This window comes from Erpetoichthys calabaricus, chromosome 4, assembly GCF_900747795.2.
Source record: "Erpetoichthys calabaricus chromosome 4, fErpCal1.3, whole genome shotgun sequence".
NCBI lineage: Eukaryota > Metazoa > Chordata > Cladistia > Polypteriformes > Polypteridae > Erpetoichthys > Erpetoichthys calabaricus.
The window spans coordinates 247,320,928-247,345,456 of NC_041397.2; the positions used below are offsets into that span (position 1 = coordinate 247,320,928).

Genomic DNA, 24,529 nt, shown 5'->3' on the forward strand with positions numbered 1-24,529 from the left:
GTTCCAGCAATAATAAAGTGACATTTGCTGTCAAAGCCTGGCCACATCGTTATACAAACTGTTTCGTTTGCACTAAAGGAGGACATACTTAAGACATCTCACAAATGTACACAGAGTGAATGTGGAAGAGGTAAACACAGTTCCTGTAACTACCCTTCTGATAGATAGATAGATAGATAGATAGATAGATAGATAGATAGATAGATAGATAGATAGATAGATAGATAGATAGATAGATAGGTCAATTTTATCTATCTATCTATCTATCTATCTATCTATCTATCTATCTATCTATCTATCTATTTAATTTATTTATTAATGAAATCCATCTACTACTTTTAGATTTTGCATTTTTCATTTATTATCTATGTACTATATTCACTTTTAACAGACTTACCTATTTCAGGATCACCCATGCCTGTTCCAGCAGCATGTTGGACATGGCCACAAACCCTGGCAGGGCAGACTGTGGCTCACCGCACCTCAAAAAAAGATGAAGTGAGTTCAGAAAATGGAGAAAGTAATATGCTATGACCATAAGTATATGTTTCACCAGTGTGCACAATGCCACATGGTAATCCGGAGGGATGTTTGTCCCCTTAGTGCTTCATTGTTAGCTGCATATTGAACTCTTTCTCTGGTATTAGGGAAATTTACAATTACAATATAGACCAGTTCCCGATCCTGCTCAGGATAAAGTGAGTTTAAAAATGAATGGATGTGTGCAATATACAGTACTATAGAATATACAGAAGTTAATTATTATGATCTCTGATATTTATAAATGTCTGTGTTTGTTCTAGTGATTGTTTAGAACAATTGTATATCCAATGTGGAGTTTTAAAGTACAGAGAATCTGAATCTGAGGTCATTTTTGTGTTTGCCTATACCACAACCATATAAACTAGTAATGGAATTCCATTTGTGAGCTTGTTGGTGACATCAGCCAAGTGATGGTATAAAGTTAAATTGTGTTAATTTTGGGGTATCCAAACTTGACAGATTATAACCCTTTATAGCAACCAACTAAAGAATTATTTTTAACCAACCAAATAAAGAATTATTTTTAATTCCTGGTCACAGATCTCTACTTGTTTTTTGACTCAGTGTTTTGATTGTGATTTATGGTTATTTGTATTTCCCAGTTTTCACCTTAGCCCATATTTTGGTTTTGGCATCTTCTAGTCAGTTTCATTTTTGACCCCTCTCTCTTAGACAGAACAGTAAAAAAGAATGCTATCTTATAATATGAATACCTGAAGCAGACAAATTGCATCATATATGGATACAAAATCTGTAAAACAAAGACACACCATCTTGTACTTCTTTTCAACATCATGCAGATTAGCCAATTTTTGTGACATGTACACTTTTATGCAGGACAACATATATATACTGCTCAAATAATTAAAGGAACACTTTTTAATGAGAGTATAGCATCAAGTCAGTGAAACTTCTGGGCTATTGATCTGGTCAGTTAAGTAGCAGAGGGGGTTGTTAATCAGTTTCAGCTGCTTTGGTGTTAATGAAATTAACAACAGGTGCACTAGAGGGACAACAATGAGATGACCCCCAAAACAGGAATGGTTTAACAGGTGGAGGCCACTGACATTTTTCCCTCCTCATCTTCTCTGACTGTTTTTTCACTAGTTTTGCATTTGGCTACAGTCAGTGTCACTACTGTAGCATGAGGCGATACCTGGACCCTACAGAGGTTGCACAGGTAGTCCAACTTCTCCAGGATCGCACATCAATACATGCCATTGCCAGAAGGTTTGCTGTGTCTCCCAGCACAGTCTCAAGGGCATGGAGGAGATTCCAAGAGACAGGAACAGGATGCACACTGCCAGAGCCCAACAAAATGACCTCCAGTAGGCCACTGGTGTGAATGTCTCTGACCAAACAATCAGAAACAGACTTCATGAGGGTGGCCTGAGGGCCCGACGTCCTCTAGTGGGCCCTGTGCTCACTGCCCAGCACCGTGGAGCTCGATTGGCATTTGCCATAGAATACCAGAATTGGCAGGTCCACCACCGGCACCCTGTGCTTTTCACAGATGAGAGCAGGTTCACCCTGAGCATATGTGACAGACATGAAAGTGTCTGGAGAAACCGTGGAGAACGTTACGTTGCCTGTAACATCATTAAGCATGACCAGTTTGGTGGTGGGTCAGTGATGGTCTGAGGAGGCATATCCATGAAGGGATGCACAGACCTATACAGGCTAGACAACGGCACCTAGCCTGCCATTAGGTATCAGGATGAAGTCCTTGGACCCATTGTCAGACCCTATGCTGGTGCAGTTGGTCCTGGGTTCCTCCTGGTACACGACAATGCCCGGCCTCATGTGGCGAAAGTATGTAGGCAGTTCCTGAAGGATGAAGGAATTGATACCATTGACTGGCCCCCACGCTCGCCTGACCTAAATGCAATAGAATACCTCTGGAACATAATGTTTTGGTCCATCCAACACTGCCAAGTTGCACCTCAGACTGTCCAGGAGCTCAGTGATACCCAGTGATGTCCAGATCTGGGAGGAGATCCCCAGGACACCATCCGTCATCTCATTAGGATCATGCCCTGATGTTGTCACGCATGCATACAAGCACGTGTGGGCCATACAAACTACTGAGTACAATTTTTAGTTGCTGCAATGAAATTTCGGCAAAATGGACTAGACTGCCTTATCATTTTTTCACTTTGATTTTTGGGGTGTCTTTGTGCATTCACAAACCCTCTGTAGGTTGGTAATTTTCATTTCCGTCAAACGCTGTGGCATCCTTTCATTTACAACATATTACCCAGTCCATATCAGTATAGATATCCAGCAGGATTTTTTTTCCATTGAGATCTGATGTGTTTTCAAAGTGTCCCTATAATTTTTTGAGCAGTTTACATTTAATACTATACTTGAAGAAACATTGCGTATTTGTCAAAGGGGTTAATAGTGATTGAGCTGACACTTGAACGGAACAGGAAAAACAAAGGGCCCAATTAACCCACCATACTCAGAACTGGAGTGCTTCTTCACATGTCAGTGTGGGTGATCACAGGCCATCAATATTCAAGCTATGTAATTGCACAGGATGTTCCAGAACCACATGCCCCAGGACGAAGTCTAAAACATTTCTCCCATATTCTAAATGGCATCAGGCAAGCCCAGCTAGGGACAGGTAATTTCTTGTTGATAACAAATGTTGACACCCATGAAGAGGGCAGGATGAGCATGATGAAAATGACATATCTTGCTTGATGCTAAGTGAAATGAAAAAGTGGAAAGCCGCCCTGTCACAACAGCCAAGGGTTGTTATCTTGTTTACAGAGAGCCAATGTGTGAGCACAGTTTGTTTAGTTTTGCCTTATTTGTATATAGAGTGTCTAATTTTCTTTCCTTGTATTTTGATAACCCACTTTTATCCACTCTGTCCCTCAGCAGCACCATGATTCTCGGTCTGAAAGACAAACAGCAAAACAGCAGTAATATGATAGGTATGCGATTAGGGTGCTGAGGGTACCTCAGACTGTGGATGTGTCCTTTTTTGCATATGCTGTATTGATTGGGAAAATTATTTTGTATTCCCACTTTTGAGTGGGGTAATTAGGGAGGGATCTTGAGTAATCCATCCATCCATCCATCCATTTTCCAACCCGCTGAATCCGAACACAGGGTCACAGGGGTCTGCTGGAGCCAATCCCAGCCAACACAGGGCACAAGGCAGGAACCAATCCTGGGCAGGGTGCCAACCCACCGCAGTCTTGAGTAATCCCTGAGCCTAAATTAATCTATTAAAACCTATCAAAAGCTTTAAAATTTACTTTATTAACAAAAATACTAATTACAAGGGAAAGATGATAAACATAAGAATTAAAGTAACAAAAGAAGAAACCAGTAAACCTACTGACTTTCTTCGCTCTTTGCTAACAGGTATTATCCTCTGTTTACCAAATGGTGTAGCTAAAGCTCTTTCCAAACTCAATACATAATACAAATATTCCCTTCTCATGTCCCAAAATTGTTCATCACTGTCGTTAGCTTTTCCTCCTTCTACGAGTTGAAGCCTTGCCCAGTTCTGCTTCTGACTGATTCCAAGCTTAAAGACCTTCTGGTTGGAAGAGCTTTTTAAACCCCAACCCATAATATCTTCACAGTGCACTGCAGGTCTACATTAAACCACCTCCAACTCAGAGAAAGGACTCCATCTGAACAAGTGACAACAGGCTACAGCTCCAACTATCAGCTCTTAGTTTCCCCACTTTTCCAGACCTATTATTGGCCTTAAAAGGTCAGCACTCAGTGGTAATCGTTTCATTACAGAGTTAGTGATTCTGGCCACAAGAAAGAATATTGACAGTGTATTCAGCAATTGTTACAGCATGAACTCTGCTCTGTACCACTGGAAATCTTTCGTAATCCTGACCTTGACTAAGTCCTCCTCCAAAAGAACTAACATCATCTAAAGGGGTACATCTATCATTCCCATATGAATAGTAGTGACATACACACTTTCATTACAAAACTGAAGGGGATCTGACAAGAAGAATTGAAGGATCTGCAACTGTAGTCGTCTTCCAAGTTTACTACTCTTGTTATAAATTTTTAAATTATATATTCTCAAAGAAATGGTTAGTTTATAGTTGAATATGATTCTGTTTCCTCTGTAATACTCAGGTGCTAATTGTGGGTAAAGCATTTTACCACTAACTTAAATACAGTTTATTTAAATGCTTACTCCTATGTAAAACACCTTCATCTTGTGAAATGTGTTACTTTTTACCTTGAGCTCAAATTTTAGGTTAATCAATTAACCATCTTGCTCAATATGGGATAATTTTTTAACAAGAGATTATAATAATCATTTTCTATTAACAGAAGCATGATTTGCACTTTTCTTCCATTCTAGTAACATTAACTCAGACTGTAGGCTGGCTAAGGGTTGATTACATTTTCTAACAACACCAGCATGATACTGTTAGAGCCACATCTTATAGATTAATAACCATTGATCCCAAATAAAAATCCAATGATGTATATGTCATGTGCTACAATTCATACATAATACACACATGAGTAAATATTAAATGCAATAAGATGAGGCTACCTGGCAACTCCAAGTGTGCCCTGTGTGAGTTTGAATGGACAGGCACCCAGTCTTCCACTGAGCACCCTGTGCTGTTATATTTAATTTTTTTACTACAATTGGAAAACAGTGGAATGTTATCACCTTTTGGTATGTTGTGTAATAAGCATTACAGCTTCCAGAATTATGTACTAAATTGTTTAATGTAAATGTTGTGGATACCAGGGGGTTCTCCGGCTTCCCAAACACACAACACAAGCAGGTATGACACAAGTTTAAAAGACACAAAGAGTATTTAATTGTGGGAAACTCTCTCAAGCAAGTGTTTCACACCAGCACAGCCTCAAGTACAATAACCATAGCACAAGATATTACAGCTCTTTGTCTTTCTCTTTCTTCCACTGCCTCCTCCACTCCTCTACGCAAGCTTTATCCACCTTCCACCCGACTCTGGCTCATTGATGTGAGGCAGGCAGCTCCTTTTATCTAATCTCCGGAAGTGCTTCCTGAAATATGACACTGCAGCTCCGAAGCACTTCCAGAAGAGGTTGGAGCTCTATGGAGTAGGGACTCCCAAATCCAGCAGCTTCCACTGGAGGACCCCACGGAACCAACAAGGCTGTCCCTCAGGACTACAACACTTAGCATGCCTTGCAGGCATCTATGTGAGGATCCGAGCCTGGGCTCACTGCCATCTTGTGTCCTGGGGGAGGCAAAGCCCTGTGTAAGCTGTCTCCCCTTGTCCTTCCATCCTGAGAGCTCCCCAGTTGGGAAAGGACACAGACGGTCCCGCACAACATGAAGAAACCTGGAAACTTGGTCACTGAGTATTTGTAATATTTTTTATGCAGTGCATCTCAGAGCAATTGCCGTTTTTGTGCTGTGTGTTAAATAAAGGTATGACACAGTGTCCAATGTACAGTATTTGCCTTATTTTTAAGGTCAAAGATCAAACCCAAACTTTGTGGTGCTAGGTGGAGCTCCATGTCCAGTTTCATGTTCACATTCTAAATACTTAGTTTACTTAACTAATGTACATTACTGCAACCATCCTTAAAGCTCTGCATTACAGAAGACCAAAAAATGTTCTTTAATCGGATGTTCTTTCATGATATTTGATCATTCCTTCATCATTTAGCCTAAATATACATTATTTTAGTAATAATGGAAATTAAGAAAATCTCCATTAGAATACTTCAAATGAGTAGTGACAAAAAATTAATTTACAATACAGAGATTTGCATATCATGACCCTATAATATGATTTAGCAGTTAATAAAATAGCTAGAAGGATAATCCATCCGTCCATTTTCTTAAACTGCTTAGCCAGTGCAGGGTCCTGTGACAGCTAGAGTTTATCCCAGCAGTCATTGGGTGCAATGACAACAGCTGGACAGGGCACCAGTACATTACAGGGAGAACAATCATACCCACATACTAAATCCAATTTAGCAACACCAATTCACCTAATCTGCATGTTTATGAACTAAGGCAAGATACCAGAGCACCTGGAGGAAACAAAGAAAATAAAAACTCCACACAGGAAACTCCCAGGATGCAATTCCCAGTCTACCTATTACAAGACATCAGCACTACCACTCATATTTTATATATAGTAGTACATCCGCAGAGACAACCAGCATTATATACTTTATAAAGTATACAGTGTCACACACGTGCGCATGGGAGGCAGCTAAAGGCAGTTCTGAGAGATGCCGGGAGGTGGCAGAGTGCACTGACTCTTTTTCTTTCTTGCCTGCAGACCATTCCCGGGAGATTCCACCTGACTCTCGTGACATCATTTCCGGGTCCGAGCCAATGGAAGGAGTCCTTACTGGCTCCGGCTCCTCTGACGTCACGTCCGGGCCCGAACCAATGGAGAATGAACACATCCCTGATCCTTATGACCTCACTTCCTGTCTCCCCCTTTAAAACCCTGCCCTTTGTCCTTATTCCTCAGTCTGATCTTGGACTCGATTGTATGCACTTCAGTGCTATCATTTTTGATCACTACAACTTTGCAGCCAAGGATTTGAGATTATATGGGTGGCTGCCCCAAACCTTTTTCTGTCTCAGACTCGTTTTGTGACAACAGGTACAGCAGAATATTCAAATCATGCTGGGAAGAACTTGCAAATGGCCTGGCATCAAAATCTAAAATAATGTATATACTGTAGTAGTTAATTGACAAATTTTACATAGATAAAGAACATATCACAATAATCATAGATATGGTAGGTGAGAAAGACTGACAAGTAAAATAGTTAAATACATGAATATCCATTCACTCATTTTCAAAGCTGCTTAATCCAGTTGCAGGGAATCGGGAATTATCTGAAAACATAGGGAGCAACTCTAAACCAAGTGCCAATCAATCTGAGCACATAATCACAAACACACTCACTACCAGTGGGTCAATTAAGAATATCTAAACAAGTAGACCTGCATGTCTGTGGTATGTGGGGGGAAAATACAAGAACAGGGCAATAATTTTATGTGGAAATAGGCAGAAAAAACAAACGTCATAGATAAAGTGATCCAACAGTCTTTTGTAGATGATGCATTTTGTGATGCAGCAGTGGTGATCACTGAGCCACTTTGTCACCCTAAAAATAGGAGTATTTGATGTAAACTTCAAAACAGACATGTAATGTTTTTTTGTCCAGTTTTGAATATTATGAGCAATGGATCCCCACAAATTCTTGGTTATTGAGTTCAACAGAGTAACTTGAATGAATATCATTGAGTTATGTAGTGAAATGGCTGACACCATGAAACTCAGCAAGTCTAACAGTTTGACAGAAAATATGAAGTGAACACATGCATGGAGAGAGGGCTAGAATAAATAACACTTTACATATATGATAGCTATCTGAAAATAATTCAATATCAGACAGGATGTCAGTGATGTCGAGATTGTGTGTGAATTACAGTAAGTCAGCATTCAACCTGTTTCAGTCAGTTCCTGCAGTAAATAAACTGAAATGTAAAGGACAACGCATTATCATATCTATAGTGAATGTTTAACACTTGACTTACAAATGTTTTATAGATGTTAGAATGAAGTTTGGATTGTAGGCCAGAACTGACATTCTACAGTACCTTTAGACAAATTTCAAGTACAAATCCATAGCTAATTATATGTAGATAGTAGGACCTTAGATCTGCTTGTTTTCTTTTATATGCAGCAGGCATAAAAAGTCTACACATTCTTATTAAAATGTCAGCTATCTAATGGTTGAAATAAAGAACAATGTTATGTTAGATCTTTTTTGTCTTTAATGAAACACACATCACTATTTTAGTGAAAAACAAATTTGATAATTTTTGTCATATAATGAATAGTTGTATTAAGTTAACAGATCCACACATCCTGATGCCTGAAAAATTTTACTGAAGTCCCAGTCACTCTCTTTCTCACTTTCTGCAGTCTGTAAACATCATTAGAATGCTTTCACATAATAACAATTTCTCTCCATATCATGACTCAACTTGAAAATGCTAGTAAATACTGAAAAAAAACTGTTCTGAACAACTTAAAAGTGTGAAATGATGTGAAGTTAAAAAGTTACATTCCTGCTTATATTTACATGACATATAAAGGGGCAGCACAATAGTGCTGTAGCAGCACTGCTGCCCTGCAATAAGGAGATCAGGGCTCAAATCTCAGATACTCCCTGCATGGACCTTGCATGTTCTCCCCATGTCTGTGGCCCTACTGTGTGCATCTTTGAATGTGTTTGTGTGTATGTTCTAATTATTAAGTACAAAAAAATACTTTCAAATGTCAAGAAAAGGTTAATTCATCTTACACATTGAAGTCTATTGGTCTTAATTTAAACAGAAGCTGACATAACTCAAATAGCTAGCTGTAAACTGTTGTGTTAGAGTGTCCTGTACCTAAATTGGCTTAACTACAGTTCTTATCTGTTTTTCAGTGTGTCAGTGTCATTCTTGTTGCTCAGTCATCTTGTACAGGATGTCTTTCTGATACACACAACTCTCTCTGTATCTCTATTTCTATTTGTTAGTGTCCTCACAATGTGTGTGTTTGGTTTCTGGATTACTGCTTTTTTATCTGTTTATACTTTCTTAATCTAAATTTTCTTTTACTTTTACACAGAGGCCATTTCTTCTTGTTTGCAGGATATATTTTCTTATCATGAATCAAAACGTTCAAGTTACGTTTAACACTGCCATCATGCAAAACTTCCAAATGGCCTTTCTCTTCCACTGGAATCTAAAATACCTGTCACTTAATTTTGCATAAAAAATTCTATTGGACAAGACAAAACTGGTACAAACAACCAAAATAACTACAAACATTAAAATGGCATCCAAAGTAATAATACTTCAATTACTTGCTTGTCGTTTGAAAGATGATGCACAGAAACCAATCAGTGACCAGGACAACACTGTGGACATGTTGAAGTCATTTCCATTGGAGCAGGAAAAAAAACATGAAACAAACTGTCGCTCATCATTTCTGGTTATTTTGCAAGAATGTTTATCATCATCAACATCATCTTTCTCACTTTAATAACAATTTTCCAGGTTTACCCATGTTAGACAATTCCACTTATATCTTTTTTTCTCTGCTCTCCACGTTTCGCAACGTTCTTTACAGTGAGACCCATTCTTTTCATATAATTAGAGACCATCTCCAACCATGTCTTCTTTGGCCTTCCCCTTCACCTCATACCCTTTACCTCCACTTTGGTTCACCTTTTTACTACTTTACCGCTGCCTTTTTCTTCATTTCCCAAACCACCTGTAGTAAGTCTGTTTTTTTCTAGGCACAACACTATTGCCTCCATATTAAGTTGTTCTACTAACTCAGCATTCATCATCTTCTTACTCTGTGACACCCCATTCTTCCATCTGGTCATTTTCATTTCTAATTTTTCCAGTTTTGCTTCACATTCTACTTTCATCTGTCATGCATCACTGCCATGGAACACACTTCTCCTCCTCATAAATTGTACCCTTCAATGCCAGTGAGTCTCCTTTAGCAGAATGTGGAACGGCTATGGGGATTTCTTCTATACACGTCTCCCACTTGCTGTCAGTGATGTACCCTCATCTCTGTTTGCACTCAGCATCTCACCAAAGTAGCAGAACTGCTCTGCTTTCTCCAAAACTACTCCAATGCCAATATCTAAATGTATTCTTGCTATATCCACTGCACAACAATATCAAAAAATTTTGTGAACAAGAAGAAAGAGCAGTGTGGGCTAGAGTTATCTTAAATTTATGTCCAACTGGAACGCTAATTTAGTGTGTATAGGTGTTCTGTCAGGAGACACTAGTGGTGGAAAAGCACATCAACAGTGTTATTTGTATAAAAAAGACTTAAATGCTTTACAAACAGTCAATTAACATCATTCCTACTCCAGTCTACAGCCATTTCTGAATGCAAAGCATATAATACAGAATGAAAATATTTTGTCAAGCAAATTGTTGTGAGTGTAGTTGGTGGTAGCATTGGCATTAAACTGAACATTGTAACAAACAGCTGGGGCTTCTACCCAGCTGGGACGCCTGCATAAAGAAAGGTCTGGGGGAGAGAGTTTGCCCAGGGTTAACAGCAGAGGACAGTCCCTCTGGCCTAGGACAGTGGCACGGGTTTGGAGCCCATGGTCACTGCCAGGGGGTGTTTGGAGAATGTCAGATCCCCTTATGGCAGAAATGCTGCTACACCCAAAAGTGCTGTTGGAAGGAGATCACCCCACTCCATTCAGGGAGCCAGAGTCGGAAGGGAGAGGATGATGCTCACCTGAGGAGGAGTGGAGATGGACGAAAGTAGGAACAGGAAGAAGAAAGGTGCTGTATTGTTATTCTTTACTGTACTTGGTGCTGATGGTAACCAGGAAAATGTTTCCCACTGAATAAAAACCTTGTATTACGCTGCACTTGTGTCGGTGTCTGTTGTGCTGGGTGTTTGGGGAGCGCCATAACATATTTGATAAGTTGTTTCCCAAACATCTGGTAGCAATGTGCTTCTTGTCTGGCTTCAGACATGGAGAGAAGAATCACCTGGCAGCAGCTTGCAATGACAGTAAGTCCTTTTGTACAGCAGTGTTCCAAACTTATGCCAATGTACAAAGAAAGTCATTAAGTTGCAGATGTACACCAGATTTCTTGTATTGTTGATACTCAAAGACCTAAGCAGAAGCCACTGACAATTTGAAATGAGTGAATCTTATCTGCTGCAAAGGATACTTGTTTTAAGTAACTAAAAATGTGGGCAAAGTCCATTTTTCAGAGAGCAACATTGTAAGACAAATTGAATATACAGCTGCCAATATGCAGGTGCTGGGCAGAGCTACAAAATCACCATGATATCTAATTTAACAGACATCGATAGTAAGACAAGTTTGCTACTGTGCAAATGGTACATTTTTCAAGAAGATTTGCTTATGATGTGTGCTATCACATCCAACTAGCACAACTAGGATTAACATTTGTAAAGACACTAAATGACTACTTGACAGGCATACTTGACTAGTAATTCCATTTGGTTTTGTATGAATGGGATAGGAATTATGACAGGACCAGAGGCGTAGCTAGGGTTTTCAGCGCCCGGGGACAACTGAAGATTTCATGCCCCGTCCTGTTTGCCAAAATGCAATGGGGAAGGGAAATTTGGCACCCCCTGGATGCTGCGCCTTGGGACAGATGTCCCCCCTTGCCCTCCCCTAGCTACGCCACTGGACAGGACAGCTATCTGGATTTAGCTCTCATATAAAAGAAGCTTCCCCTGAATTGTTATTTATTAAATTGTGTTATATACACTGAGCTGGATATTGCCTCCCAAGTTTAACAGCATATTGGAATAGAAGTACATGTGTTATTTTCCCAATTGTTCAAGCAGTTATGTGAAGATATGGTTGCAGGTCACAAATGTCTAATGCTGGACTGTTAAAGCTTTCTCAGAAAAAGAAAGTTTCCTCTGAAAGTATACAGTGGTGATTAAGCCAGGCTAGCCAAACATGTTACTTTTCTTTGCGTACAACTTCCTTTTCTATGAAGCTATGTTTTAGAAATGACCAGGGGATACCGATGAGCCTATGTAGTGCAAAGAATGTATGCCTAGTCTCACTCTCTGCCATTACACATTGCAATAAAAGTCTAGTTTCAGAAAAGCAAGCCAACAATTTCACATAGAGGCACATTAAGAGACCAGGTTGCATACATTTGCAGTGGTAATGGTACATTAGCAATCATAAGAGTATTATTGTTTCATTAATGTTATGAATGGCAGAAATGTGTACTTTTCAGAATCAGGACATTTTACCTTCTAATGTTGTTATTAAAATTATGTAATATATTTATCATGTTTACCCGATAGTAGTTTCTTTGTAAGTGATTCTTGCATTAAACACTTTCGGAGGAAGCAAAGATTTATGCTTGGAAATTTGTTAATTTTTGATGGCCAGTCTGATGAACTACAGAACTGTTAATGCATTACAAAAGCAGCACATAATCAAAATAAACTGAAGTCAATAATCTACAATGCAGTCTGCCAAACGTGTCATATTAGGGTCAAGTGTAGACCTATGTGGGTTAATATATCTTTCAAAAAGAAAAAAAACATTCATCGTTACTGGAACACTAAATGTGAAGCATGCTATTTACACAAAGTTTATGTCGCAATTGAAGATGGGAAGTTATCAGACCATTCATCTATCAATCGTCCCAGCCTTCACTATAAAAACAGTGTCATAAAATGACCCCTTATATCAGCTACAACAAAGGAGTTATTCAGACTGCACTTGGCTCTTTGTTTAACTGCATATTTAAGTTTAACTTGGTTTTGTACTGCTTTGCTGAGGACTTAGATTTTATAAGGGTACTTTATCTACTGTTCATCAAGGGGTCATATTTAACTAGACTTAAGAAATTGGCCACTCAGTCACATTTCTATTCTATCAACTGAACAACTACAATAAGAAATGAATGACTATAATTCTCTTTTAAATGACCTTTCGTACTACAACAGATTCAAAGGTCTGTTCTGGAGGCAGTTTCATAGCAGCTATCAAGAATTTGCTTCTTAGTTAAATAAAGCCCCAAATTTCAATACCTTAGAATATCTTATTAATGCTATTTATACTTCGGAAGCCTGTAGATCATATTATATCTGACACCAACCTTCTCATTACATTATTCCAAATCAAGAAATCAATCAATTAAACAGCCAATCGATCAATCATAATTAAATATGGCACATTACAGAGCAAATAAATATTCTTTATAACATGACATACATAATACTCACAAACCTGTTTGATTTAGGGAGGTGGATTGTCAGTGCTTATCTTTGCAACATTGCAGGAGCAAATTCTGGATAGAGTTACACACACAAACAGTGATGACATGATGCTATCCACCATACCACCATCCCACCAAGTCTATGAAATAAAGCAATGCAAATTAATATAGCAGATTACAGGATAACAAAGCAACAAATTTAATAGAATGTTCCTAAGCCCTGTTACAGAACCTTTGGTAAATACTTGTTCAGCTTTATGGATGATTTTCTTTAGAACCCTATGATTTTACACCTTTAAAGTTATTTTAGTCTCATCATTCAAATCCAAACTAAATATCCATGGCTGCCTATAGTAAATAATCTCCTTATTTTTTGAGATATTGGTGCCAAAATTGACTTCCACAATATTATCTACTTGAAGTGATGGAATATGTAAAGTACTTCTCTCAGCAGTAGTTGATGATACTAGTTTGAATTTAGAGATATTATTTAAGAACAGAGATACACTGTAGCAAGATAACCAAGTTTGGTGCAATAACTTGCATCTGATGGAATTATTAAAAAATAAAGGTTAAGAAATAAAGCTCTGAACTGAACATAAGGAACATATAGACCACAACCATGCAACTGAATAATTGATGCAGCAGCAAAGCAAAAATCAAAGCAAAACTTTCTGCCAAAGTCTTTTGTTTTACTGTATATAGATGACTATAAGAAATTAAATATCATATGGTAGATGGTCCTGCGGTGGGTTGGCACCCTGCCCGGGATTGGTTCCTGCTTTGTGCCCTGTGTCGGCTGGGATTGGCTCCAGCAGACCCCCGTGACCCTGTGTTTGGATTCAGCGGGTTGGAAAATGGATGGATGGATAGATGGTCCGTATAATCCAGCTGAGTGAATACAAATAAAAACTTTGACTCTTATGTTCGTTGTATTGCAAATATTATTCTTGAGAGGTATATGATGAGCACTTGAGAAACAGAAAAAAAATCATTACTTCATTCCTTCCTTCATATATCCCTGGCACCCACTTGCTGCATAGCAGAGTGATAATTATCAATTGTAGACCCACTTGCAGAAGGGACAAGGCAGTTCGCTTGACTCAGTAACGCGTGGAGTCAGTTTAGATTATAAGACGTACAACTGCAGGATATAACAGGAAATCTGAAGAGAACATAAAGATGGTGAAGACACAGACGTAGAAAGGCAAAAACTGAGATTCCTAAAGATAACAGAACAGCAGCACTAATTGATAAATGGTGATCTCAGCCTGTGATCCTGGAGTATGGATATGGAATATCCACTAATGGATCTCTAGTGGGATGATATAGTATTCAATGGAAAACATTTTTTGAAGAATTAAAAAGAGGTAAGAATTTTTTTGGGGAAAAGGTGATGGTAAAGCTTTTCTTCTTCTGAGGTTCTCAGCATGTGTTTGGCAGGCACAAACAAGGCAGATAACTGTGTTTTTCTCTTGTTTAACTTAAATGTCTTTTGCTTTGCTTAAATGTTTCTTGCTTTGCTTCTATGATTGTGATTATTTTTTCTTTTAAATTTTGTTTGAAACATATTACAGCTAGCCTTTAGTTTATATCAGTGCTAGGCCACACCTTTCAGGAATCTTCAATTAAACTTTGTGGTGCATCTATCTATCTATCTATCTATCTATCTATCTATCTATCTATCTATCTATCTATCTATCTATCTATCTATCTATCTATCTATCTATCTATCTATCTATCTATCTGTCTGTCCACAGCCTTTTCATTGATGCCATTTGGACCCAGATGTGTGAAATTAGATACCCTGTTGTTGGACTTCCTGTTAGATCAGATCACCTGTAAGCCCACTACTACTACTACTACTACTACTACTACTACTACTACTACTACTACTACTACCTCTGCTACTACTGCTATTATAATCTGGACTTATTTTACACAAAATGCTCAGCAGCATTTGGTACACAAGTTCCAATACAAGAATCCAGAGGTCAAAAAAAAAAAGAGTAAAGAACTCAAAAATTGAACAAATCCTCAAGCACAATAATAACGATCACAGAAATTCACCAATACAAGTGAATGCATACAATGTATCATAAAGGACTGAGGGTTTTCCTTAGCTTTTATTGGGATGAGGACAATCCATTGATGGTGATGGGCTGGTTGTCCTGCCTCTTGGGGAACCGCAAACAAAATACATGGAACATAGTAGAATATACATAGACACATAGAAACTTAATGATTAACAAAATTAACATAAATAAAAGAATCAAAATTGAACAAAAAAGACATAAAAGATAAATATGAACCCTAGGTGTCAGTTTTTAATAAAACAGGTTAAAATTGATAGTCTGAGTTTTGCAGACTCAGAATGGATCAATTGCTTAAGTCACATTTATACAATTTGGCAAATTTGTATTATAAATCTACATAAAATAGACAAACAATACATTTGGAAAGTAACTAAAATTATCAACAAGGAAAGTATGACAGTGTAGTTATAGAATAACAAACTATAAGGTAGTTAATAAAAAGTTATTTGCATAGATAGTAACACCTGAATTCAGAAACACAAATCAATATATCTTTGTTAATCTATCTTATATATTTACAGCCCTCAGTTAAAATGAACACTGCCAAAATCCACATATCTGATTAAATAACACATACAGTACTGCAGTCTTATATCACATGAATGAATTATAATTTCTGTCAGTTTCACTTGCCTATTTTTCTGCTCTGCCCAGGAAACTGTGGCTCAAAGCTAGACATTCAACACAGCAAAATAGATATCACTCCTTATGCTTTCTTCCTTTGCCCATTGTCAGATGGCTTCCTTCCTGCCCCATACCTCTTGACTTTCACTTCCCTTTTGTTCTTAGTTAGCTTTCTTTAAGTTCTTTTGTATCAGCAGATCCTTTTCATTGTTTTTCTGCTGATGAAGCCATATCAGTCAGCCTATACAATATTGTAAATCATGAATTTATTCTTGTACAAGCCTGTGATCTCTCACCTTATAATTAACCAAGACAGGATCTTATTTTTAATTTAGGTAACAGCTCTAACGCATTTTCATAATTCATTGGTTTGATACTCTGAAAACAAGCAAATGTGTAGTGAGAGACAGTTTTATATATTGTACATCATTTTTTCTGTCTGGTTTCACAATATTGTCCACTCAACACCGAGATGCAATTACAAATACATTTCACTTAATCTCACTTCATTTTACTCAGTCTTGTATATATAGTTCATTCAGGAAGAATTTAGATCTCTTCAATATGTTCACATATTGTTTTATTGCAGTCTTATGCTAATATCATTTTAATTATTTTTCCCTTATAAAGCAATACTGAATACCTTATAATGACAATATGCTGATCCATAATTACATTTTAGATATCTAAAGTATTATTTTGAATTAGAGATATTTATAATATCATTTTAACTGATAAAAATAATAATTAGATATATGTACAATTATGGCAAGCTGTTTGAAAATAATGCCTTTTTTTACTACATTCTGAAGATTCAATATTACACTTTACACTTTACATAGCGAAAATATTTTTGGTGAAAAACACATTTCAGATATCCAAAATGTACTTGTGACTGATCGATATGGAAACCAGATGCATATAATTCAGTCAGTATGTGAATTAGGGATATCTATAATGTATTTCACAATACATACAACAGAAAAACAATTATCCTTATCTTCTATAACGCCTTCAATTAGATATATGTGAAATTACTTTTCAGTATTCAAAGATTAAATCAGACACACCAGTAATTATATTTTAACTGGCTAAAATTACACTTCAGATAACTTAAGTTACATTTAATTCAGACATATTTAGGAGACATATCTTTAAGTCAATGTTTTGCAAGTCAAAAAGTAATGAAGGAAATTTCTAATTCGAAGTGTATAATTTAAAGACGTCAGTTTCCACTAGTCATAACAAAAGTCGAATTTTAAAGAACCAGAATTGTAACAGTGAATATTTAAAATACAAATTAACACGAGACGTAAAATGCCGAAACGACATGTCATAGGCAGGCACTCTCCGTTCTCCGTTGCCGAACTCCTCCAAATTTAGCCGACACAAATCCAGTGTCAGACACGTCCCTTTAAACGCGCGCCCTTTAACGCGCCTGGCTGCACTTCTGGTTGACAGACACGCTAAAGGTTTAGTCAGCGGCTGTTCCGTGGTGGTTCTGCCAGCAGGATAGACAATGGGTGAATTCTTCAAAGGGAAGACCATTGCTATTATCGGGGGGTAAGTTAATAGTTATACTTGTATAAAAAGTTGTATAGTCGAGCAGACTCGAATGACTTCAAAAGAACTGTAAAAAGGGAAGAGGTCTGTATTTTACCTTAAATCGTCTGCCTCTCTTCTCCGATTTTCGACACTTTGTTTGGCCATTTGGGGTTCGGCGAAATTAGTTGCATTGGAACGTCGGGCTTGAGAATGATGAGCTGGAGAATTCATGTACAGAACTGGAATGACGAAACAACCCAGACTGTTTGAAAACCTATCAATCTATGTTGTAACGATAGATGCCTGACGTATGGGGTCACCCCAGGTTAAAGAAACAAATACAAATATGGAAAAAAAAACAAAGCATCAGTTGGACTTTAGCGATCTGGTTATAATGAAGTGGTGCATGTACTGATAAGAAAAATCTGAAACTACGAACTTCAATCCACTGTTTTCCAGTTTTATATTAAAACATAAATCACTTTTAAACATGGAAATTAACACTGTGGAGCCATAACCAGTATTATGCTTGTGTAAAGAGGGTGGTGTGTAACCCATGAACGCCCAATTCACTTACTATCTTCTTATTCATCAAATTTATGCTTCATGTATTCCACAGCTTTGACCCTGGCAATCTTATGATATATGACCAAGCCAATCATCTTTCGAAACATTTACAGTATCTATGTTACAGTGCTTCACAGATACTACTGTGTCAGTTGTGCAGATTGGAAAAAAAAACTTTGAATTGGTACACAAAAGGAAATTGAAATCATCACTAATCTACCCAGCTGTGTAGCTAGAGGAGCTTTCTTGACAGCTTTTAAACTAAGGTCGTCACGATAGCAGAATTTTCTAGTCAATACCAGTGCTAGTGAAACTTAACAGTAAAGAGACAACTCTCATTTATTAGAAAAAAAAAGTTTTATATGAACTAGTATAAGTTAAAAGAATAGCCTGCCACCTTCAAGTACATAAAGAATAGCTTTTTATTACAAATAACCTCCATTATTTAGAAGAAAATATTGTAATTTTATTCTGTAAAAATTCTGTATTCTTTAAAATAGTAATATAGTCTTCAAGTAGATGCCCAATTATTATTTAAGTAAACTAGTATTGACATTCATTAATATCAAATATTATGAATTTCAAATTGCACATCTTTCCATGCAGAACCCTAGAAGTTCCGTGAAAAAATAAATATGGATTAAAATAAGAACTAAGAATGGTTATGTTATGAACTGTCACAGTAACCACTGTTATGTTTGGCATTCACAGCACTTGTTTAGTAATATGAATGCATCATCAGAGCAGAACACAACAGAATCATTAAAGTTGATTTTATTTGCTTATCACTTTTGTGATAATATAGACTTTATAATAATACTAGCAGGGCTATGATGAAATCTAGGTAAACAACATAGACCTCAGTGTATTCAGCATTAACATTTGCAATGCATTATGTATTGGAATACATTTTGTAATGCATGTAGTAATTTAATGCATTGCATTTTTCATTACAAGTTTGCATCACAAACATTAGCACTACTATTATGAATCCCATACCCACACCAAATGGCATATAACAGAGAATTAATAACCGGACAGGCAGACAGGCACACAGACACTTCTTCTTTTATCAAAGAAAGATGAACGTTCTGAGTATTTTTTTAATCTGGAGAATACTGTTAATGAGGGTGAAAAGAAGTGAAATTATTTGTTCAAGTGGCCATGCTCTAGCTGTTTTGCAAGCTCAGTGCAAGTTATCAAAATTTCCTAACATGGTGACAAACTACTGTTGTATCTAAAAATCTGTTTAAAAGACTATTTATATTGTGTTGAAACTAAATGGTAAAAATGCATCAAATAACTTATCACAATGCAGAATATGTTTAATAGATGCATTATTGCTAGATATGTAGATGCTTGTAAAGAAAATTGTAGTAATCTCATGGCAATATGTATATTTCCGAATAAGAACACTTTAGCAACACATTATGATGTTAGTTTTTAATAAAATATTTACTTAATTTAAACTTTCTTCATCTTGTATATAAACGTCTATGCATTGGAAGTGTGTGTGTCTGTCCGGTCCGGAAGTGAGAGGTGGAGTCGGGGTAAAGGTTCCACCTCTGAGTATACGGAAGCGAGGCCAACACGTCGGCAAAACGAAACCTCCAAAGAAGTCACTCACTTAGCCACTAATACAGAAGCGAAGGGAACATGTCAGCAAAATGAAACCTCAGAAGAAAGGCAAAGTTGCTTAGCCGGTAATACACAAGCGATGTGAGTAAGTCGGCAAAACGAAACCTCCTAGGAGAGAGATACCCAGAGTAGTTTATTTCAGTTGCCTGATATCTCTACATTTCAATATTTTTTCTGACAATTTCAATAATTTCTAGGACCCCGGGATTTTTAAGGCACGGACATTCACAGCTAGTTTAAAATAATGGTGTAGGTCTTTCAGGTACTTTCTAGATTGGATGTGTTTCCTCAAATTAGATTATGTTGGTTAGAGCCATAGTTTACAGATAGATGTTTCAGATCCAAATATGTTACTTTGAGCATCTGCTTCAAAGGCAAAGCATTTCTAGACATGGGTGCTCATTGATTGTGGAAAAGTAAGAACCACAGAGGCTCAGGCTACTATTTGCCTATTATATTCTGTGCAGTTATACTTCACATAAGCCATGAAGTGAGATTGGCACTGCCAGAGAATAGCTGGATGTGTTGGTCAAGCATGCAAACAAGAGTTTTGGTATACTCAGCATACGTGAAAGTAAGTCTGAAATATTTCATCATAGTAAATCATTTGATTATTGAAAGTGCCAATGCCACTGCACACCATTATAAGTTCACAATGGCAATCAACACAAGACACCAAGAGCTTTCTGTGGAATGCTGTGCACACACATTTCAAAAATGCTGAGTAAATTAAAAAATGCAAATTATGAAGTAGGGTTAAGCTTTGATGAAATAAAATGAAGCACCAAAAATCAGTTACCAGTTTATTTTTATAGTGCATACCGAGTCACTGTTGAGAATATGGTAGTATAGCTGAGGATTGTGTTTTTTTTTATTTTTTATTTTTATTTATTAATTTTTATTGTAATCATTCCATACAAATAGATCAATTTATAACCAGACAAATTAAAGACAAATCAAACCCCACCCCTGAGAAGGAGAGCTTAGCTAAAGGAGAATTGCTTAGGGCTTTTTAATAAGACAACAATAAGCAAAGGAAAGGGAGAAATAAATATATATGTAAATAAGAGATGGAGAAGGGAATTAAATGCAGTAATAGCTATTTCTCTTATTCTAAAATAATATTAATCAGATCCTGCCAGGTTTTGAAAAAATTTTGTACAGATCCTCTAACTGTGAATTAGATTTTTTCCAATTTCAAATAATATAAAACATCGGTTTCCCACTGACTTATCAGAGGAGAGTTAGGATTCTTCCAATTTAACAGAATAAGTCTGCGTGCCAAAAGTGTAGTGAATGCAATCACCGTTTGCTTGTCCTTTTCCACTTCAAGTCCGTCTGGAAGAACACCGAACACAGCTGTTAGTGGGTTAGGAGGGATTATGACCCCAAGGCTGTCTGAAAGGCACTTAAAAATGTTTGTCCAAAATGATGTTAATTTGGTGCAGACCCAGAACATGTGACCCAGTGAGGCAGGAGGATTGTGTTTTTGAGTGAGTAAAAGTGATCAGTAACTTTTAGTGTTTCCTGAGTTGCCTCGAAAGCTTGCATATTGTAATCTTTTGTAGCAGTAGAGGTTCTGATCCACCTCTTGAACCCTCAGGTACCACTCCAAACACCAGGTAAAAGTCCAAGACTTCTTTATTTTCTTATAATACAGTGCACCCAGCACCCTCCACTCCACACTACTCATATAATAAACCAATCAACAATAATACTCTCTCCTCCGCTCCCAGACACTTCGCCACCCTACCTCCCAGCTCAGCTCAATGTCTGGGCTTTCCCAGAGTCCTTTATACCCCCTGACCCGGAGGTGTTTCTGTTCCATTACCCACAAGTCCTTATTCCTTCCGGGTCAGGGTAAATAGTCCTTATCTTCAACCCGGGAGCACGTCGTTTCTTCCTGTCATTGGATTATGACGCACTTCCGGGTTATAGGGCATATATGAGTCCACGGGCCTCCCTACAGCGACTCCCAGTGGTCCCCAAGGTATCCAGCAGGGCTGTGCATAAAAACTACATAGTCCATGAGGCCCTGCTGGAATTCGGGGCCCGTCCATGCTGTCGGGAGAGCTCCTCCTGGCGGCCTGGGGGTGAGGGCCGGAATATGAAGCCGGCCATCCATCACACTTTTTAGCTAGCCAATAAAATGTGTCATTTTGCTTGACTTTTCACTACTGATGGGGGAGATTAATTCACTTTCACTATATGGTGCGATAGCTCTGATTTAAGGATGTGATGCAATTTATAGATCTGATTCATAGTTATTTTAAATAAACTTTGAATGATTTTTAATAATCTTTAAAACATCACTAAATCCCACTGCTGGTGCTATGTCTTGTAACATGAAGTCTCACCTCCCCACCTCCGGCAGATGCATTCATCAGTCCATACTTCTGTTTTTCTTTTCAACAAGTGTTATGTTTTGTGATGCTGTAGCCTCACTACTATCAGCCATTTTCATTTGTAGTTTTTTCTCAGGCTTTCCCATGTAATTTCTCTACTTGCAGTCAGACTGACTTTTATTTTTCACAGCGCATCACTTTTTCCACATTTTGTTATGTTACAGCCTTATTCCAAAATGGATTAAATTCATTTTTTCCCTCAGAATTCTACACACAACACCCCATAATGACAACGTGAAAAAAGTTTACTTGAGGTTTTTGCAAATTTATTAAAAATAAATCTTCCAAACCTGCTTATCCAGAACAGGGTTGCAGAACAGCTTAAGCCTGTGCCAGCAACTATCAGGCGCAAGGCAGGAACAATCCACAAGGTGCCAGCCTATCACAGGGTGAAAATATGCACGCACACACACACACACTCACACATGGGACAATTTAGCATCTCCAGTCCACGTAACCTGCATGTCATTGAACTTTGGGAGGAAACTAGAGGACCAGAGGAAACCCCACAGACACTGAGAGAACATGCAAATTCCAAGCAGTGACCACCCCACAAAGCTAAACACTTAATTTAAATTTATGCCATAAATTAAGTTGGACATAACATGTGAAACAAGAAATGGGAAGAAAACTTGTTCTTGTATACGGGAGTTTTGACCATCAGCTGTTTGAGTTGCAACCGCTAGGCAGCTCACTTTATAATCAAAAAAAGTTTACATACACATACATAATATATATGTCACTCAGTTATTCTCCAACCCGCTATATCCTAGCACAGGGTCACGTGGGTCTGCTGGAGCCAATCCCAACCAACACAGGGCACAAGGCAGGAACAAATCCCGGCAGGGCACCAGCCCACTGCAAGGCACACATGCAGCACACACTAGGGACAATTTAGGATTGCCAATGCACCTAACCTGCATGTCTTTGGACTGTGGGAGGAAACCAGAGCACCCTTAGGAAACCCAAACAGACACGGGGAGAACATGCAAACTCCACGCAGGAAGAACCCGGGAAGCGAACCCAGGTCTCCTTACTGCAAGGCAGAAGCGCTACCACTGCGCTACTGCCATCCTTGGAGGTATATTTTTTCTTTCTTTCTATTACTTACTTGAAAAATATTTGAAAGAGAAAAACATTGACATCTGGGTACCACAATAATGGTCTTTATTTATTGTATTCATAGCTACAGTATGTTTAGTTGTTGGTTTCCACATTCAGTTATCTTAAATTATTTTTATTTCCTCACTAAGGGGGCCAAGTCCCCCTGGCACCTTTGGCACCCAACCCCCAGTTACGGTCAGAATATTAGTAAAATCTGTAAATGTACAAAAGCAAAATTATTATTTATTGGAGTCAAAATCTTGAAATTCTATAAATACGTAAAAGAAAAAATTATTATTTAACAGAGTAAAAATCATGAAATGAGTATAAAATATTTACTCTCTTACCGATTGGAGTATTCCCGTTAAACTGAGGTCCACTATGCTCGATAAGTATTTATAAGAGACTAAATAAATGATCCATTTGTTTTAACTGACATTCTTATAAATAAAAAAAAAACTTTTTTTTAAAAAATCACGTGAAAACTAAAGTAGTATGCAATGGGTCATTATAACTCGACCTTCTTGATATTGTAGTTTATAATTTAAAAACGGAATAAGAACCTGAAAATCTAACAACATCACATTAAAGTTCATTAAATTCTGAAAAGAATGATACCAAACATATATATGTAGGTTTTAAAATAAGCCTGATTTAAAGCATGATGAAAAACGTGACATAAAAATGTGACATAAAATCATTGCACTTTTAGGCTTAGGATTTTATATATATGAGGGGGGACCCAAAAATAACCAGAATTTTGTTGTTGTTAGGTTGGTACTTGTAGTACGTGGTTGGGCCGCTAGGGCGATCTAGTTACACTCCTCACAAGTCAGTCTGCCAAGTGCCATCAGTCTGCAAGTTTGTGCTTGTGTTCAGTAAATTTTTTTGTAAAAGTAGTTTTGTGTAAGCGTCGTTTTTTTACGATGGCCGATTATCGTGAGCAACGCGCGGCAGTGAAATTTTGTTTTCTTTTTGAAATAAGTGTTGCAGAAACTATTGTTATTGAAATGGTATGACAACCCTGAACCACACACCCTACTCACCGGATTTAGCTCCATGTGATTTCTTTTTGTTCCCTCGGATGAAAAAAGACTTGAAAGGAAGGCGTTTTGCTGACGTCGAAGAGGTAAAACAAGAAACGACCAGAGCATTAATGGGCATTACTTCAGACGAATTTAAAAAATGTTTCGAACAAT

At 37.6% G+C, this 24,529-nt stretch overlaps 1 protein-coding gene across 1 annotated transcript in view; it reads left to right on the forward strand.

Moving 5' to 3' along the window:
• Positions 1–17,477: 17,477 nt before the first annotated feature.
• Positions 17,478–24,529, forward strand: part of cryl1 (crystallin, lambda 1) — a 135,659-nt gene continuing 128,607 nt past the window's right edge. Inside the window, exon 1 of the mRNA XM_028800563.2 lies at positions 17,478–17,634. Coding sequence (XP_028656396.1) covers positions 17,591–17,634 — 44 coding nt within the window. The 5' untranslated portion in view covers positions 17,478–17,590. The remainder of the gene's footprint in view (positions 17,635–24,529) is intronic.